This window comes from Perna viridis, chromosome 15 (genome assembly GCF_037379345.1).
Source record: "Perna viridis isolate PV_CMFRI_1.1 ecotype Kerala chromosome 15, ASM3737934v1, whole genome shotgun sequence".
In the NCBI taxonomy this organism is placed as follows: domain Eukaryota; kingdom Metazoa; phylum Mollusca; class Bivalvia; order Mytilida; family Mytilidae; genus Perna; species Perna viridis.
This window is the reverse complement of record NC_142459.1, coordinates 27,176,001-27,197,471: the sequence shown is the minus strand read 5'-3', so window position 1 is coordinate 27,197,471 and position 21,471 is coordinate 27,176,001. Positions and strand designations below refer to the sequence as shown.

The 21,471-nt window shown below is 31.6% G+C and overlaps 1 protein-coding gene across 7 annotated transcripts; it reads right to left on the bottom strand.

Moving 5' to 3' along the window:
- Positions 1–37: 37 nt before the first annotated feature.
- On the bottom strand, positions 38–20,920 carry LOC148597645 (uncharacterized). 7 transcript variants are annotated; one of them, XM_088563605.1, is made up of 17 exons: positions 20,818–20,920; positions 18,350–18,394; positions 16,267–16,343; positions 15,357–15,428; positions 14,604–14,721; positions 13,546–13,628; positions 12,507–12,575; positions 11,966–12,089; positions 11,549–11,689; positions 10,148–10,168; positions 6,750–6,863; positions 6,055–6,143; positions 5,484–5,583; positions 4,703–4,972; positions 3,894–3,979; positions 2,333–2,426; positions 38–278 (listed from the first exon to the last, which is right to left on the bottom strand). In XM_088563605.1, exons 1-17 carry the CDS (start codon positions 20,837–20,839, stop codon positions 55–57), a joined length of 1,749 nt encoding a protein of 582 aa, XP_088419731.1. In that variant the 5' UTR covers positions 20,840–20,920; the 3' UTR covers positions 38–54. The 7 variants fall into 7 exon arrangements, with proteins under 7 accessions (XP_088419731.1, XP_088419732.1, XP_088419733.1 ...); XM_088563606.1 differs by having other exon boundaries at positions 6,750–6,860; XM_088563607.1 differs by lacking the exon at positions 10,148–10,168.
- Positions 20,921–21,471: the final 551 nt, after the last annotated feature.

Sequence of the window (21,471 nt, the reverse complement as noted above, 5' to 3'; positions counted from 1 at the left end):
TTGCGACTTTTTTACAAACATTCATGAAGTTACTGTATCTGTGATCAATATATTTTAATGTATTATTCTTTCACAAAGCTGATAATGATGAGAATCGCACTTGCGGATATCCCATTTATATCCTTCTAGAACCATACATCCATCAGATAGAGGATACGATGCCCAGTGTTTGTCGCTAGTTCTAATTGTTATAGGACTTCCATTCTCGGGTCCTTGATACCATCTCCAAATACCGTGCACATGGTTAAATTTTCCTCCTATCCATACAGCGTGTCTGACTGAAATATATGGTGTTGAATAATACAAGAATGGAGATGGCGAATGTGTCAAAGAGTCAACAGCCCAATCGTTTGGACTAATGTCAGCTCAAGGCAACCCATGACTCTTCAATGACAAGGAAACACAGGGCATAAAAACAATATTATGCGCAGATACAGCGAACAAAAGTTACCCTTATAGACACAAGCACCATAATAAAAAACTGAAAGTGCTATCGAAAAAGAACAAGACTTGCAGAGGTATGAAATTCCTGATTGGGACGGACGCATAGATTTTGGTGGGATTAAAGTACTTTGGTGTTATCACAATTCTCCCCTTTTTAATGTATGCTGTAGAAATGTAACACAATTTAACACATTCAATGAGTTACAAAAGTTTTAAGTCCCTTGTTAAATCAGATATAAAATTTACACAAATGCACTAATGAAGGACTTTTCACAGACAACTCTTATGACAGCGCCAGACTAGTTTAAGCCTAAAAAAAACGTTATGTCCTCATCGAAAGCAATATCCATTCCTTCTCTTCCATTGCGGGATTTAGAGCTGCGATATCTCATATTACAATACGGAAACAACTTATCATTCTGAAAACTGATATTACCGATTTAATAACAATATTATAACTATATCCCTTTACGAACGAGTCAGTTCAACGGTTTACTAAAATTATTGGATGAGTATTGAGCTATTCATGCTTTTGGAGGAATATAACCATAACGCGTATGGTGGACCAAACCCGTCCGAATTCATTGTATTGGTTTAGGCCTTTTGTGAATGTTTAAACGAATAAGGAATCTTCTTTCTTTTTCATCTCGTATTGTATTGTTGACTTTACTTTTGTCTGTAGCAAGATCCCTTCAGCACCTGCTCAATAAGTTTTTATATCACAATTCGTATGTTACGCCTATGTCGTAACTAATTAAATTTTGTGTACCGCGCTAAACGTCTTTACAATCAGGCTTCTGAGACAGGGTTATTTTGCTGAAACTTACGTTTTATGATGCGCTCATGGATCGTTATGGTGTATTCATCTGCACCATGAGAAACGACTTGTTGTTGTAGTTTATATTATTTCCTGTTTTGTCTGCCCCGGATGTAAATTTTTATTACTTTATCGGATAGAAAAGCAGAGGACGCTTACTTTACCTGTGCACCTAGTCCTTCCTCACAGTTTTAAGGGAATCCGACCTGTTCATTTACTTCTGTTTGTTTGTGCATGAAATTTTGATATTAAATGTTTTGTTGTCTGTTTTCCTGTTGACTTCCCTTGATTACACTTATTTGATATCCGCTGGAATCTTGTTCCCTTGATTGTTTTTTCCTCTTTTGAAAATCCGAATCATTGTCACACATATGAGAAACTCGAACAAATTGTAAAAAATAAGCACCATACGGTGGTTACAAGTGGACGTCGCCATCTTAAATCGATAAATTACAATGCTTAATGGAAAAATCATCCATTTTATCATAAATTTTAGTATTGAGGGAATATTTTTATAAACTTAAACTAGAATAATTTCTTTCAAATCCGGAATAAAATAATTTAAAAGAAATAGAACTTGTCAAACCTATTCAAAAATCCGGATATGGTCGGATTAGGAGGATTGTACTGTGTTAATACTGAATTCAGGTTTAATGGCACTTATTTGACTCTAGCGTTTAAGGGGATTTGTTGAAAATCTATGATACACATTTTGTAGTCACATGTGTTTGTAGTATTTTAATATTGTATTTTGTTTAAGCTCTTTTAGCAATGAAAGATAACGAATATAGTCAGATACATGTACAGTCAGATACATGTACAGTAATATACATGTACAGTCAGATACATGTACAGTCATATACATGTACAGTCAGATACATGTACAGTCAGATACATGTACAGTCATATACGTTATGGGTGAATCAAAGAAAAAATAACACTATACTTTTACAACTTTGATTTTGTGATTCAAGTTCGAACAGAATTATTTGGAACCATTTTTTTCTGGATACGCGTCTGATTTGAATAAATACAATACGCATAGGGAACTTAAGCTAAATAAGCACTTACTTTTCATCAAGTCTCGTATAAAATGTGTTGCAGCATATTGTAACTCATCAGATGTAAGCATTGCAAGATGCATGTTAATGCTGTTACAACCGGTCTGAAAATATATTTTTCACATTTTGGTTATGTCTGTTATATAAGTCGATCTGAAACAAAAATTGATTGAAGTTACCTGCAACAGTATATATCTTGCTAAATATGTATAGAACTTTCTGATAGAGGACATCGTAAGTACATATCCATCAATAATAGGATAATTAGCTGCAAAGTGGCGACCACGAGTACTGAAGAAAACCAAAATTAAATATTAAACCAGTGCTTCCCCACACGGGTGATTATTTATTATTTTTTTCACAATATCAAATTGAATATATATTCTAAAAATGATATCAATGATTCGTTGCTTTTTACAAATAAAATTTGTATATTTATGTATAATCGGCAGATTGAAATTTCGAGATATCACTAACGTCATATAAAGTTTGGATTCATTCAAAATTAGTGCAACAGTCAAAGAAAAGATTAAACAGGAAAGTCTATACTATTCAAAATTACCCTGCAAAATCAAGCTTTGCTGTACATAGTAGTAATCTCTAATCAGTAGCATTATAATCAAAAATATAGAAAAAACTCAATCCAAAAATAAGTATTAAAACCTTAAAATAGGAACCCAAAGTCATAGAGATATACTTTCATTTGAAACAATGAATTAAGTTTCATTGTATTAAGAATTTTTTTTAATTTTAATTTTAATTTTTTTTTTTATTTTTTTATTAATTTTTTAATAATTTTTTTTAATTTATTTTCTTTTTTTTTTGTGAAATTTGTACCACTGCAAATTTTGATGAAAGTGATATATATAATCTGATATAATTCGTGGTCAGATAGGACTGACTATACCATCAGCAGCATAAATATTGCAAATTTTGGAATGCTGTTCACTTGTTTCTAGGAGGAACTTTTCATATGCAACATTACCAAATGTGAATATGAGTGCAAAAACCGGAAAATATAAATTGTAAGGATCCCACATTATAGCATGTGTGATAAACGGGTTTGAATAATTTATTTCAAGCATTGTTTCGTTAATCAAAAACTAATTTAATTGTAGAAGTAACACGGTTTCCGATTGGATCAAAAATGTCTTTTATCCTCCCATACACAAAATTTTGTGATGACTGTGACGTCTTCCAACGTTGTTAATAATTTACTCATGGAATGTTGGTACTTAAATTAAATTAGAAAGAAATGATTGCTTTATTTTTTCAGTCTATTTGAAATAACCACAATGACCGTCGTGCACATTTTAAAATAACTTGTACGCAGTTTATTTAGTGTACGACACGTGATTGGCGTTATTTCTTCACATACCAAAAACAAAATAATAATAGTTATTTCTAATATTAATTGAATTATTATCTAGCAGCGAGCACAAATGACAAAAACGACAAAATGAATGTATTGTAAAAATATTCAGGTATTATCTGTTTGTCGCATTAAATTGAAATGTCAAAATTTGTACTAATAAAACACCCAGAGCTCTACTCTTAAAATACATTCTTACCAAATTCCATGTTCGCAGAAGGTCATTCCGCATATAAAAACAGTGATTTTTGTAACGATAATAATTCGCACCAACACAGTATATTGCTATAATAAAGAAATTCAATTTTAATTACAAACTGTGTAGGTTAAAAAAGGGAACAAAGGTTATAGCGGTAATCAAAAGAATGTAATCAAGCGACAAAGACAAGACATTCACAATTCAAATTAAAAGATAATATAAAAAATATTCACACTATATAAATGAAAACAAAATTGACCTATGCCTTATTTAAAATTTATATTAAACCTTCTACACACCGAATCATGCACCAATTAATGGAGAATATAAACATCTTCCTTTAGGAGAAAACTCACATTGAGAGTCCAACAATTTCTATTGTATTTTAGTGTCATTTACAGAGTTATCTCCCTTAATCACATGTTACAAGATTGTTATCTGAAGTGCTTAAGCATGTATAATGATGTTAAACATGTTTGAAAACTTTAAATCATATATTTGCACATTGAGAGTCCAACAATTTCTATCGTATTTTAGTGTCATTTACAGAGTTATCTCCCTTAAATCATATATTTGTACATGCTTATTCATTGTACCTTTAAGAAGGTTGAATGTTAACGATACGTATTTATGTTTTATTTTCTGTTTGGGGTCCTTAAGTTTGTGTGTTTGTGTTTGTTTTCGTGATTGTTTTGTTTTTGTATATATATTTTTTAATATATCTAATGTTTCAGTTTCAAATGATATCAACACTGCTTAAAGGTTTGTTTGTTCCAATCAATACATTGACAGCATTTATCATGACATACCAGCATGCGTGACTGACTGAGTAACACTCAACTGTGTAGTCGAATTGATTAATGGACTTTTAGACTGTATAGGTCTTTCACAAAGGGAAATATGTCCGTATTGACAGTTCTCATCGATCCAGTATTTTGTATGCATATCTATAGCCAGACATTGACCTCTATACTTAAGATGATACCAGTTTTTGTCGTTACTTTCAATTACTTCACCATTATTCCATTCCCAGTGAGTAGTATATTCTTTCTTGTGACCACCTAACCATACATGTTGGTCTGACAGACAGAGATGAAATTTTATAAAACGAACTTACAGAACAATTAACTAAATAATAATTACGATGTACAAAACATTCAAATATTAAAGTTAAATTACTCAGAGATCGTTTGAGTAGTTTTTGACATAATCACAATTACAAAATTATGAACATAAATTCACTCTTATTACACTTGCATACGGTAAAATCAGTTTCATTCACTTGATTGTTTTCGATCACATAGAATTTATGTGGCTCAACATTGAATTCTGCAGTATTACATTGAAATATGTACAAAAAAGCGAAAAACTGACAAATAATATCAAGAATTTTAAGGCTAATGGCTTGGTTTCGTTTCTGCATTTGTTTTTCTTCTTGCTGTGGTTTGTTTTGGTTGTCTTTTTTCTTCTTTTTGTTTGTCTGTTTGTTTGTTTGTTTGTTTTGTTTTGTTTTGTTTTGTTTTATTTTTCTTCTAATAATTTATGAATTTGAGAACAAATAGCATCGACTATTATTTCGTTCACACTTACGCTTCCCATGATCAATCGAACGTATGAATCTCAACATCTCTGCATATTCAGCATCGCCATCCATTATGGCTAGTTTCATGTGTTTATTTGCACATGTAGTCTTTAACAGATCAAACAGTTATATTTATACATGTATGTAAATGGAAAATTTAAATGCGATTTGATTATGTAAAACGATTGATTGACACAAACAAAAAAAAAGAAACTATTTGGGAGAATGCGGATGACTTTTATTGACAAACAAGACGAGCAGTGTCAATTGGAACAAAAGGTACACCAAACCCAGAATAACAATTACTCACAATTTATAAAAAGTTGGAAATATGCCATGTGTATACTTTATAAATGACAGGTGCGTAAAAAAAATAATCATATAACAAAACGATGCTTTTAAAACAGTAATTTGTTTTCATTGTTCTTTGAAATTCTAATTGAAAAATAATGCAATTTGCCTTTTATTCATGTTCTGTGTAATTGTACGGTTCTGTCACAATATCACATGAAATGACAAATCTAGGTTTTTATTTATAACGATGAGGAACAGAACACCGCATATGATATTTATACTAACCTCATTCCAAGGTTTAAGTAATTGTGTCAAATAATAGCAGTGGCCATTCCACTTATGGTAATGACGTCCATCGCAGTTGAAAACCAAACCTGGTATTTTACAAATACTATCAATGGTTGTTTGTATAACAACCGGTCCCCATTTGGATACCGATATTCATGTGACAACGAAAATATGTAAGGATTATTTTGAATGTCGTTATAGAAAGCACGTCATTGTTCAAAATAAGAAAAAAATACGACCTTGTTGACATAAAGGGTCGATCACAACTTGTTTTAATACAATTAACTGTTCATTTTATACTTGTCATTTCATTTAAGATTATACAGAAAGAACGACAAATCAATTGTAGATACACAGTTTTGATAAGATAATTTGTGACAAAAAAAAAAAAAAAACAGTAATTTACATTATAAATGCATACAGTAAAGTGAGTTCATTGCGCTAGCTGCTCAAAAAACCAATACCCTATAGGAAGACATGAGTCCTGAATTTGACATAAATTTCTTACTTTCAGTCGTTACTATGTCTCCTTAAATACAACATGCTTGGTTCTTAAGCTATGGTTGCCCATTTATAGTATTTGGTGTGAATCGACCGTAATTTAAACGCACGACCTTTCACATTAAGAATTGTTGTATGAAAATCGTAGTTATTCTTATCAACCATATGAGGTCTTTAAATTGGGCATTTACCTGATTCACAGTGTCTTCCGGTATAACTTTGTGAGCAAGTACATGCATAAATCGAGCCATAGCTTTGGCACGTACCTCCATGCAAGCACGAGTTGATGGTGCAAGGGTCTACTACTAAGAAGTAGAATATATAAATGATTAAATGCACTTCAAAATTGTAAAACCACGTCTTTTACAAAACAATAATGCGTATAATTGTACATGCACTTTCTGTCAAATGAAGACTACGGCGTATTTATAGCATTATATAATTTATTAACAGTGTTATAAGCAGAAGTCTTTGTTAGCATTATGCAAATTCTTTAATATGGGATTCACCTTTTTTTTCAGTTGCTTTATATGTATTTATGATGGAATGTATAATTATTTGTTTCAATCTGTCTGCTCTTAGGAGAAAATTCACGTTGAAAGTCCAACAGTTTCTATTGTATTTTAGTGTCATTTACAGAGTTATCTCCCTTAATCACATGTTGCAAGATTGTAATCTGAAGTGCTTAAGCATGTATAATGATAAATTCAAACGTGTATGGGTAATTTAATTTAATTAGCCCGCAAATTAGTATTTCTTATCAATTATGTGTTGTTTTTAATAAATTGTTGTCTTGATTCACAATGAATGCCAGTATATCCAGTAGTACAGCTGGATGTGTAATTGGAACCATTTCTGACGCATGCACTCCGATGTAAACAATGGTTGTTTGGTCGATAGCTAAGAGGTATGATAAGAAACATATCATCTATCCTACATAACACCTAGATGAACTGTCCAGTACTACCATACATCGTGTAATAAGTTACAGCCCTAGATTAATCAGACGAGGAGGAATCACCCGGCCAGCGAAAGCTATATTTGTATATAGCCTAGCTGGCCGAGTGGTCTAGGGCGCTGGACTTAGTGCAGGCGGTGTTGCCATAGATGTCACAGCGGTACGAGTTCGAGTCCCGCGGGGGGAACGACAAACATTTGCTTCGCAAATTTGACAGTTCTAACAACGTTGGGATTTTTCAGACCCTTCTACAAGTTTACGTTATCTTCCCTATATCAATTTGATCCGATGGAGCAGTGTAGTGAATAGAGTTGTCACATTTTGAGACGTTGTATAATATTGATTTGTTGTGACCTGCATCATTAATTTGATCCTCTATCCTACATAATAACACATAGATGAACTGTCCAGTACTACCATACATCGTGTACTAAGTTACAGCCCTACATTAATCCTACGAGTAGGAATCACCCGGCCAGCAAAAGCTATATTTTTATATAGCCTAGCTGGCCGAGTGGTCTAGGGCGCTGGACTTAGTGCAGGTGGTGTTGCGATAGATGTCACAGCGGTACGAGTTCGAGTCCCGCGGAGGGAACGACAAAAATTTGCTTCGCAAATTTGACAGTTCTAACATCGCTGGGATTTTTCAGACCCTTATATATATATATATATATATATATATATAGGTTGTGCATGTGTCGTAAGTTTACTTCATTACAGTATTTACATGTACATGTATTTTATTCTGTTGTTTACATTGTGGATCGTTTCCGTTTCCTGTTTTCACATAATGTCTTTTGGTTCATAGAACTCTGTCCCATGTATTATAACCCTTTACGTATTGACGATATAAATGAAACAAAGAATGAACAACATGTATTAATAAAATGTAATCGTTATCATTGATATAAAGGATTCAAATTCTGAATTATACTTAAGACGCTTATACAAGATAATTTCGTTTAACGAGAATATAATGAGATTATTTTATACGAAGCAGGTTTTATCCTGACAAATGACTTGCACCTTATTTCATCTGAAAGAGTAATCAAACAACAAAGATTCACGACATGGAAACCAGACACGCACAACAAAGAACATAAACTAAACAAAATAATACAAAAAAAGTAACAAAAGTAAATGAGCAACTCGAACTCCACTAAAAACTGGAAGTATAGACCAGGTACATCGGTAGGTGTGTATTTAGCTGTTTCACTTTCTAGTGTAAACAAGGACAAAATTAATGACCAAATAAAATTAACTAAACAAGAGGCTCCTAGGAGCCTGAATCGCTAACTGGTTAAAGTTTTGCCTTTCAAGGGCAATAACTCTAACACGAAGTTATCCGCCAATTTTGATTCCATGAAGACTTTGGTAAAATTATCATGAGGATCATTTCATCAATTGAAAGTTTCATTTTTCATAGTGTTCAAAATATTGACTGCAAATTGCTAAAAAACGTAATTTTTTGCCTATCAAGGGCAATAACTCTTATATGGAGTCGTCTTACAACTTTGATCCCTGGAAAGTTTTGTAGGCCTTATAATAAGAATCATTTCAGTAATTGAAAGTTTCATTTTATCTATCATAGTATTCATTATATAGGCTGAAAACTGTAAAAACAATTTCACTTTTCACCTCTCAAGGACAATTACCCTTACATGGAGACGTCTGAAAATTTTGTTCCCTTGGAGACTTTTGTAGGCCTTATACTGAAGATATTGGCCAAACCTAACGTAATTAAGATATTGGCTAAACCTAACGGTTTCTTGAGGTATAAGCAAAACATCTACTGTACTACCCCTATGTTCTATTTTTGGTAAAGGCGGCCACCGATCAAAAATCCTAACATTCATTTTGTTGAGGATACCCTAATAAACAAAAATACCAATTTTCATTGAATTCTGTATACGTGTAGTATTTTCTGTAAAGAAGATATTTGAAAGAAATAACGTCGAAAAGGGCAATAACTCCAACATAGGTTAACAGATTTTCATCAAAATTTGACCACAGATTGATCTCTTTATGCTGAATACTTTAACCTTATGTCAGAATTTGGCTAAACCTAACGGTTTCGGAGATATATGCAAAAATTTGCTGTCTGACCCCTATGTTCTATTTTTAGTGGCGGTGGCCATGTTTTATAACCGACCAAAAATCCAAACTGCCATTTTGTTAAGGATTTTCTAAGAAACAATCATTATAAGTTTCTTGCTAATCTACTCAGTAGTTTCAGAGGGGAAGATGCTTGAAGAAAATGTTAACGACGACCGGGTGAGCTACAAATTGGTAAATTTCCCAGCTGCATCCATTACACAACATTGAGATCCAAGTCAAACACTATACGATAGAGTTTAATGGAAGAAAGCATTTAGTCGATTTAGACATGACTACGGCAGCAGGTTATACATATAAAAATTAACATTCAAAACCATTTTCGTCATCAATTGGATGATTCAAGCCAAATAGTATCGTGTACTTAAAATATTTCATGACTGAAATTGAAAATCAATAATGGTACAAAAGGGAAGGGAATTAAACTATCATCATTTTGCTTATTTTTTATTGTATATTTGGCCTTGTTTTTAATTTATTCTATTAATCATAATAGAAAAGTAAAGTAATACATACCGGAAACCGTACTTTCTCGACCTAAATTTGAACTTAAATTAAGAAATAAACCACGGAAAGGTAAACAAGAAAATACCGTTATTGTCCTGTTGGAATTGAAATAAATCACAGAAATTCCATTTTATTATTGTTTTACAACTGACTGGCCATTTATACTGCATCATTGTTTTACCGCGGGCTAACTATTTATTCTACATCATTTTTTGTACCACGGCGACCATTTATGCCGATATTTTACCCCTCGCTATCGCTCCCTATCGCTCGAGGTACATAAAATGTGGTATAAATGGTCAGCCCGTGCTAAAACAGTGATAGAATGGAATTTTGGTGATTTTTTTAGATTCTAAAAGGACAATTATGATACTTTATTATATTTCCGTAACATATTACGGAAACCTGACTTTAAAAAAAAAAGATTTTATATCGCACTAACTCTTAAACTACCAGTATGGTTAATTAATTCCGCTATATTTACACATAAACTGACAGCAAAGAAAACACCGGTTAAAATTGATGTTAACAGTAATTAAAACAGTACAGAATATATAAACAATAGACTTAAAAATGCTAAGTATATTTTTAAGTAAATGAAATAATTGTATGCGTAACAGTTGATTTAAATTGAGCATAAAAATAATTTTCAATATTTGCCAGGGAGACAAGGGAATTAATCAGGTTTATATTGTCTTGCATCAAGTATATGTTACAGTTTCAGTTACATCACAAAACGCAAATCTTGACAAAAACATCAGAAAGTTAATCCCAACAGGTCAGGATAAAGAAACTGGCATTTTAAAATATTTAAATAATTAAACAAAAATTAAAATATATATATATATTTGTGTGTGTGTGTGTGTGTGTGTGTGGAATATATATGAAAACTATTAATCCTGTAAATAATTTAAATAAAACTTATTGGTGTAATAACCTTAAATGATTTAGAGTTATCTATCTTGGTATACAATCTGTTTCTATGGTCCGGATATGTTTTTGTATATTAGAATGAAACACATGCTTCCTAAATGTGGATGTCAACATTCTTTTGTTTCTTCAACACTACCCAAATCATTATTATTGGTACAATAAAACGAGTCAAAGCATTTCGATAAAAAAACAAAATTGGTTATATGCCCTTGAGACTATTTTAAAGGCAATGTAACCTTCCGTTCTTCCCATTTTACATAGCATGTTGCTAGTATAATACGGTATATACAATAGGGAAAGTTAAACTCAATATCACGTGAATATTACTTAACTACCCCGATGTTTATCATAATATTTAAGAAATTTGTATAGACGTCGGTCTTTTTTAGACTTTATTCAACTAATTATTGGACATAAGTATAGCTACTGTTGTGAACTAAAATTGTGGTGAGAGAACCGTTAGATATACTCACGTACATTGTCCACATGTTTTGGGACACTTAAAAAATTTGAAGTACGGATCAGAACATCGATGACGTTGAGAAAAACACTCCATGGTAGAATTGTCCCTACATATTGGCAACTCGGGTGGCTGTTTTAATAGTGAGTATGACTGTCCTGAATTGTATGTAAGTTTTTTGTTTAGGTAATGCTTGCATGTCCAACATTAGGGCAACACTTGTCTATTTACTGCTTTGGGTTTCGTGAAGCATGTAATGTCCAAAAGTAAATTATATCGCATCACTTTGTGAAAAAAATTAAATGCAGTCCCATAGTCATTTTTTTAAAAAAATCTTTATCAGACCCCTACAAACTTTGTTTCATAAAGTTTGCGCAATCGACATTTAATTAAAATTAGTTTTTATCGTTAGTTTGATCAATATGTTTACTCACCAGATTGCGAACATAATTCACGGTTACAATTTGAGCCCAAACAGCACTGACCACAGTAAGCGTTTGAAATCTGTCTTCTCTCCCCTGATACGACTTTTATGTTGAAAGTCTGTTCATCACACCGCTGCCAAATGTTTCAACCAACATATTGATAAAACTATTAGATATATGTATCGTACAGAAAACTTATTTTTGTGTTCTTTTTTTTTTTTTGTTTTTGTTTTTATTTTTTGTTTTTATTTTATTTTATTTTTTTTTTCGTTTTGTTTTCTTCTTTTTAATTGTTTTGTTTTGTTTTTGCATGTTGCCAACAAACTGTCCGCTGTTTGAACGTCCAGAAATTAATATTTTCGTATTATACTGGCAGTTTTGACATTTTTCTGTATCATAGCATTTTCCTCCGAGCACCACATCAAAAGGCATTAAAACTATTTTTGTCTTTTACACGTTCTTTTTTAGTTTGAAGTACCAGCAGTTTCAGTAAGATTCATCTTATTTCATTCTTTGTATAATTATCATTATAGTTAATTCTATGTAATACCTTTTCAGAAACACATCCGAGTCTGTATCGTTTTTCCAGATTATGGATTATACTTTGAGAGTAACATATCTACCGAAAAAAAAAACAAAACAAAAAACAACATAAATGTGCGACGATTCATACTTAAGTAGCAGTCTTAAATAAAAGTCAGAAAGGAGGCGATTCTCGTATGTCAAAACAACCAACGAACTCCCTTTAATTTCTTATACAAAAACAATTACTAATCACATAAAAAGTCTAAGTTTTGGTTGTTGCTCTTTTGAGAATTTGTTTAAAGATGCTTCATAAAATTGGCACTGCAAGATTTATCGTTCTTGATTTCCATGAATATAGTTGATGGGGGATGAATGTATGATTTTCTAAAAAATACGGATTTGAATATAGTTAAGCAAAATTGTAATAACAAAAATAGCATCTGAAGTTTGGGATTTCGTTGGATTTAGATGATTACAGTAGGGAGATGAATGTATGATTTATAAAAAATACAGATTTTAATATAGTTAAAAAAAAATGTAATAACAAAAACAGCATCTGAATTTCTGGACTTCGATGGATTTAGTTGATTACAGTGGAGAGATGAATGTATGATTTTCTCAAAAATACAGATTTAAATGCATGTAAGCATAATTAATAATAAAACAAAATAGCATCTGAAGACCAACAAAACATTATTCTTTCGTTGGGTTTTTGTGGAGCACAGTCAGTGTCTGAATTCTATATGGACTGGTGTTTAAAAGAACATGCAATTTCACTTAGCTGGTTGATTACCCATACGAAAAAGGTCTTAAATTTGCATAAAATATTGATATTCTGAATTGCAATGACATTTAAAACAAAATCATAACTAAATTAAACTCATAAATTTTTTTTTCGATTTAATATAATTTTGATACCATAAGTCATTACCAAAACAGCGGAGCAAACAAACCTTTTCTAGAAATTTGATCATATAGATATATAGATTAAAAAATATGCACACAATTGTTGATTACGTATCGGTCAATTGATTACAAGTCTCTTTTGTTACAATATGCGTTACCTCATCAGGGTTACACAAGATTGATGTGTAACAAGAAGTTGGCGTCAAGGCATATCTACAGGACAAACAGCGTATACCTCGATCTAAAATGAAATGTTATCCTTATTAGTCTAGAAAAGCTGTGAAAAGCCGCAAAGATTAACTTTAAAGATGTCAATAAAAAGTGTCTGCGTCAATATAGTTTCTTCGTAAAGATATGAAAACACTTTTTTATCTAATTTATGGACTTAAGTATAATTGTATCGGTTAGTAATTCAATAATAACTAGGTAGCATATATTGGTAACATATACATTAATATTGATGGATTGATTGGTTGGTTATTTGATTGTGGTTTCATACATCTTATTCATATCAGAACGGAGGTGTTTGATCAATCAAACAAACCCTATGTATATATGCTGGTCGGATGGATTTCTTATATATGTTAGCAGACAAATGCAACTCTCGCACATTGGCATTTAATCGAACTTGGGCATGTTATCCGGAATCTATTTTTGAAGGTGGTCATTGTCTATCCATGGATCTGATAAAACAATTTTCACATTGAAAGTGGGCGTGGTATCGAAAACATCTTCAAGCATTTGTTTTATATTTAATGAGAAATGATTTAATCATGGAATTTTGAATTTATCCCTTGTCAGTCAGTAATGAATAGTATCTTAAATCGCATAGACAAAGCAACTGAAAATGAGGGGGAAAAAATAACGAAAACGAAGAACTGAGTGAAATCGTCCATAATTTGATTAACATTTTGTTTTTCGATTACACCCGTAGGGAATAGATTTACGTTTATCGATGGAGTATATTAGTGATATAATTATTGAGTGTTCTCTTTGTTCATTTTCCAAAATTTTTTTTTCGAAATTTTGTTTAGAAATTCTAAATTTATCAGTCCTATAAATTGTTTATTATAAGCGGTGTTTCTTGTTTTGTTTGTTTGTTAAAAAAAAACGACGAAAAGAAAACAAAAACAAATGTGATTCGACTCGAGTAATATGAATATTTATCATCTACAAATTTGAGTTAAAAGAATTAATATTTTATGATTTTACTTACTACTTGTGTGTTCATCACATGTGTCAAGGTTACAATAAGATGAGTTACAACATTTAGAGCATGGTGTAAAGTCACGTTTTCCAAACAGTCCACCAATCACTGGCAATTTATCACAAACCTTAAATAAATGTAACATTTCAATAAGAAGGAAGACAGTTGATAATAAATTATAACATTGAAACAAAATATTATCTGTAGTAAAAGTGTTCTGATAGTAATAAAAGTGTTTAAACAGTATTGAAATATTCAGATATTAATTGAACTTTAAATTACTATTATTTTCCTTCCGTTAAACATGGTCTAAACTAATATTCCATAAGGTAGTTCAAATATGTCTGTGTAAATAATTGTGTTTTTTCCGTTTACTTCATGACAGGTTGCGTTATTTTTTCCCGACTCAGTCGGTATAGTTTCGCTTTTTACCCTTTGACCTTGAAGACGTTATTCCATGGAAACGCGAGTCGCCTGATCGCAATTATATTTCCCGATTGGCCAAATACTGAAAACCTTGTGGCGTACGAAAAAAAATGTATTGAAAATTATAAGAAAAAGGCACAATTTTTTCTACTTCATCTATCCTTTTTCTTTAAAAATAGTACTTGTTATCATCCGTATCGTTTGGTGAAACCGTACATTAAATATAAAGTTATCCTTATAAATGAATTTTACATTGTATAACATTATATCGAAAATTCAGATGCTACGATTCTATCACTAGTAACGTTCTGTGCTTTACACATAACACAAAATTACCAGTTTAGATTTACATCCTGATCTGTATGAAGATATACCATCCACGGTAACAACTTTTTCTCCATAACACACCTATTATGGTGTTAGCCAATTCATAAGATATAAAATATTAATTGTAACTCAAACAAATTGTCTGTTACATATCATAAGATAAAATAATGCTTTGTTGTAAAAACATCATAAAAATCAAGCAATACCAAATACCAATATGAAAGTATATCCTACTTATATGCACAGTTTATCTTATTTTTAGAGAAATAGGATAAAACAAGTTGATAACTCTCCGTTTGTCATTTTGTACCTGATTGGTGTATCCTTTATGAGACCTCACCTCTGATTGGACGATCATTCTGTCTCCCGATTGGTTCATGTCAAGGCTTCGGCGATGGCGAAGTCAATGCGATTTGTGTCTCTGTTTTATGTTTGCCCGTTTAAATCTTTATTTACACTTTCTATATCTTGTGTCGTGTTTAAGATTCTAGATTTTAGAACCGGGAAAAATAAGATAACCTAACACATGTCTCTTGTACCTTAGTAAAGTATTACGGTATCAGTAGTTGAAAAAAAATGAGAAAATTCCCATGATCGTCTCTTGTTTTGAAATCATATTAAGACTACGACTTAGTGGTGTATTGTATGCAGTGGATAATATGTATAAAATAATATTTATTTTTCGGGTGTACTGTTTTTTCCCCGCATTTAAGCATTCAAATTAGTTCCCGTGCAATAGTTTTTAACATTTTGAATTGATAGTCAACTCCAAAACAACAAAAAAATGATACCCGCAAACGTGTTCACATTACATATTCGCAAATATTCGCACCCGTGACAATGAATGTATTAAAACAGATAAATAAGTATTTAAATTATATGTATTCTTATCTTTATTCAATTTGAGTCAATGCCTAACCTCGTGATCTCCACATTCTACTATTCTATCACAGTCCCGTTGGTGTGGAAGAAATTCACATTTATAACACAATAATCCTGTAAATAGAATGAATCAAAGGCTAAAATATCTTAAGGTTTACTTTCACAAATGGAAAAATATAATATGAAAAATAAGATAGGGAGCTAAAAGTAAACACTTATAACAACCCAACATACAAGACTTTTTAATTATTTTACGGGTCATAGTTTTCCTTTCCCCGTTTGTCTACCAGGACTTGATTTTTTATAAGCAACTCGGCGGGTGTTTCTAGAAAAGCAGAAGACGCTTACACTACCGGTGCACCTGGTCCATGCTCCCAGTTTTTAGTGGAGTCCGAGTTGCTCATTTGCTTTTGTTACTTTGTATGTATGATTTTAATTACTGTATGTTCTTTGTTGTGTATGTCTGTTTTCCACGTCGGGTCTTTGTCCGTGGATTACATTCTTTTGATTACCGCTATAACATTGGTTCCCTTAATTACTATTAATAACGATCATGCCTACTGTTTAGACATATTATTATCTAATGAAATAAATTTGTCATTTTATTTCTGAGTAAATTAATTTGAGATAAATACTGTAATCTGATTGGTTAAAATACTTTTGTTATATCTCAATGGATAAAAAAATATTGACACACCCCTATTCAGTTAATTTCGCAGCTACTTAACCCACGTTTAAAGATAAACATATGCTTTAAAATTAATTTACAAGAATTGGCTGTGATACAAAATTTGTTTATTGAAAAATAACATAAATTTGCTCTTTTTACACTTCGCACCATAAACAATTTGCACATGGAAAATTTGTGTTATTTTTCAAAAGACAAAAGTTTTATTATTGCCAATTCTAAATGAATTACGTTTTGGAGGAAACGTGTTATACAGTATAATAATACCCCAAAGCATTAGTTTATGCTGTACACGTGTTTCGAGAAGTAACCTATCATCAACAGCATTAAAATCAAGTATGTAGGAAGATCATAATCAAAATATTCGATGTATAAGAAGCAATAATAACCAAAACTATCGAAAGAGGAAGCCAAATCCATTACCGATGCAACTAATGAAGCATCGGTGTTTTAAGTCATATTTGCTTATGGTAAAGGGTCTTTCTCGTATTTTCAACTTAACAAAAATATATGTACATGTCAATGGATTATTGACTTTCAGGTAGAAAATATAAGGTAGACAATACAAGATAATTATTTTGAGTACTTGTTACAGGGGTTGCTTTGTTTGTTTGCTTGTTTTTTTTTTTTTTTTTGTTTTTTTTTTTTTTTTAAATTAATTTGTAAGTGTCAATGGACGACCCATGGAGGGGGAGGCACATGCTAATTTTTTTTATTATTATTGAGTTTCAGGTAGACAATTTAAGGAAGACAATACATGATATTTATTTTGAGTACATGTTACAAGGTTTGTGTTGGGTTTGTTTGTTTTTTTTTGTGTTTTGTGTTTTTGTTTTTTTAATGTTTTTTTTTTTTTTTTGGTTTGTTATTCTTTAATTGAATTGAATTGTATAATTTGTAACATAAGAGGGAGTCAATGGAAGACCCAAGCAGGAGGTGGCACATGATGAATTTTGTTTCCAAAGTAACTTCATTCATTAGAGATCACAAACTCATATGTTTAAAAAAAGTTAATGTTGGTTGGTAATTCACTGAAACGGTAAGAATGAAATAGGTTACACATAAAGCACCATAAACTTTAAAATGAATATCTCTTAGATATAATCATAATTTACTTAATTTGTTTGGACATTCACTTTGATACAGAACAAAATCCTTCTTCCTTATCATTATCTAGAGTTAAATATTGCTTTGCAACAAACTAATTAATGGGATGAATTGAATTATGTGCCTTCCATGGTCCATGCTCCCAGTGGAGTCTGAGTTGCTCATTTACTTTTGTTACTTCGTATGTATCATTTTAGTTACTTTACGTTCTTTGTCGTGTTTGTCTGCTTTCTATATCTGGTCTTTGTCCCTACAGGAATTACATTTTTTTTAATTTCCGCTAGAATCTTGGTTCCCTTGATTATACTTCCATATTAAAGAATACCTGCATATGATATCTGTAGCCATAAACTAAAGGTGAAAACAATAGCTGAAAATAAAAAAAAAAATTGTCATATCCAAGCTGAAAAATTTAATTGATGTTTTACATGCAAATCAGGTCTTATTATCCACCTTGATTACAGGTCGTGTTGTCCTTTATCGTGTTGTCCCTTATTCAATTTGTAAAATAATTTGAGAAAAATTCTGAAATTAATTCACTAATTTAAAGTAATGACTAGCTTTCATTCATTGTAAAATAAATATAACCTTTCGTGCTTTGTTTCTGGACATGTGCAGTTAATACTTCCGCGAATCAAGTGCAACAGTTTTCCATTGATACGTGATTATTAATTACATAGGATCCCATACTTTTTTTACAGACATTTTTGGTAGTTCCTCTGATTGTAAGGGTATATAAGGGACCAGTCAAATCGACTTACACTTGAGACAGGCAGTCTAGTTGAAATATCGGGGACGAAGTATAATATGTTTTTGCGCTATTCTCCAAACCTAGAGATAATGTCTGAATGTCCTCCTGAATACCAAAAATAAGCTTTGAAAAAAAGCATATAGTTCACATCGAAAGGACGTCCTCTTAGTGTCATTAATATTTTATCCACGATTTTGTCAAAAGTTCCAGCATATGGAGAAAGTATGACAATGGAGCTATTTTCCACACATTTCCTAGTTGATTCAAAAAGGCATCATATCATATTTATCTATTTCAGCATTTACTCAATACCTTATATATTGTTTATGCTCTCCAGGTAATAGAGATTGTTAGGACCATGTTCCAGAGTGTTTTGGTAACCATAATAACCCAACAAACATTTTGCACAAACGATAAGTGGTTCTCACAGAATTCTATGCAGAAATGTTATAGGAAAAAAGATGACTTTCGTGATTAAGTGATTTTCAAAGACGAAATGTGCAGTCAAATCTCATTGTTTTGCACGAAGCAAGGTGTTAAAATTTATCGAGAAAATACATATCTTTTCTCTTTTTACTCACCTGCTTTGTAAGCTCTATCAAATGTGTTCCCACAACATTGAAAAATAACTTGATTCCAGATCGAAATATACTAAAAAACACGTTTTGCGTAAAATATGGCCAAATTATGTGTTTGTTTGTTTTTTTTTTTTTGTTTTTTGTTTTTTTTGTAATTTCCCGGGTCATACACTAGTACAGTATCACGATGACGATGAATAAAACGGCCCGATTATTCCGTTATTTATTGATATTTGTAAAAAGATGGTGTTTGAAATGTCGGGAAGGGGGCAAGAGGACACGTGATTAATTAGATCGTGAAAATTCATTTTCAATGATCGCAATTTCTCCGTATGAAAAGATTTAAAAGTCTCCCTACCCTTAACTTACACAATATTCTTGCACGACATTAATGTGTCTGTGTGAATCTGTCCAGTTCTAGGAAGATGGTTGGTTCAACCTGGTTTTGATGTCACCCAACCCTCTCGCTTCCATAGTGATTAAACGAATTTCGATGAGATATTGTGTTGGGCTTTTGATAATCAAAATAGTTAATTAATTTTCAACTCGGAAAAAGACTAAATGAAGAGAATAAGGAAGACTTCTTGATAAAATGTGGTTATCCAATATTTTGTTTTCCTATACCTGTAGTGCATCCATCCGAGTAGGGTCAATTTAAGTTTATAAGGACAAATCCAACCTATTGAATGGTACATGTAGTACATTTTAAACACTGGACCTAAAGTGTTTTATGTAGGCGTCTATGGTATTGACCTACAAGATGTAGTACTAGGTAACCTTGTCCTTCACCTGATATCGAGTGATAAGCACTGGCATCGTGTGTTTATGGTCAGTGGTGAAGTATACGTTTAAATATACGTTTTGTTTTGTTTTGTTTTGTTTTTTTGTTTTGTTTTTGTTTTGTTTTGTTTTTTTTTTTTTTTTGTTATACATTTATGTCAAGCTTGACTCACATGAATTTCACGTGAAATGTATTTGACCGTGTTATGATAAGCGTAATTTATTTTTTTAAAGAGTAAGCAAGGCAAATAAGGTTATAGCGGTAAAAAAAATTAGTCCAGGGTTAAAGATCAGACATGGAAAACAGACATACACAACAAAGAAAATCAAGTAACTAAAATCATACATACACAGTAGCAAAAACAAAGGAGCAACTAATTAATTCATTAATTGACAAAAGACGGCAAGACAAAAAACGAATGAAATAAAATGAACTACGAGAAACACCTGTCAGTGTCTACACCAACAAAGGAAAAAACTGAAACTATATTCCGTTTTAGTAGATTAATGACGTTTGCACTGTGACTTGAGGAATGAGTGAAATCCTCTTGATCATACAAATCGGAGAATAATTTTCAGTTTAAAAAAATGATTCCTACAATATTTTTGCGATATTTTCAACATCTTTTTTTTCAAAATGAAAAATCATTATGTAATACAAATAGGTAAAAAAAGGTAACATACTTATACAGACGTTCTTTGTCATCGTTAGTTGTCCAAAATGATCTTATCTTCGGCGTATAACTTTTGTTATCAAAATCATTATAACCATTGTTTGGAAATATCCTGCACTTATTAGCAGATCGTTATGAGTACTGATATATAAACACAAATGAAGTCTATTTTTATTTGCAATTTTAAGCTTAAACAAAATATCAATTGAAGTAGTCAAAGATTAAATGAGCATGTCAAAACAACCGAACAAAATGACACACACGTGAATATGTTGATCAATGTGGACATACAAATAAAAGAAAGAGATGGACGATCTGACAAATAAACATATTGGGTGGCTTATGATGAACTACAATAGGAAATTTGTAAGCACATTTATAATTAAACGCCGATGATTAATGTCTAAATGCTAAAACAGAACGTAGGACGAATATTAATATTTGTTAGTGATGGCTCGTACTCAAAAACGTGTTTTAGAAAATCTCCATAGTTCAATTACGAAAGCTCTCGAAAACTGGAATTAACGAAGTCTGACTGTATATAAGAACTTTTCACAATGTGTACAGGGAAGTAATTTTAATTGGAGAAGGTGTATACATATCGAGTTCTTAAAAAGGTTCATTTGTTGAATTATTTTTTTCGCATAAATCAAAATGATGAGGG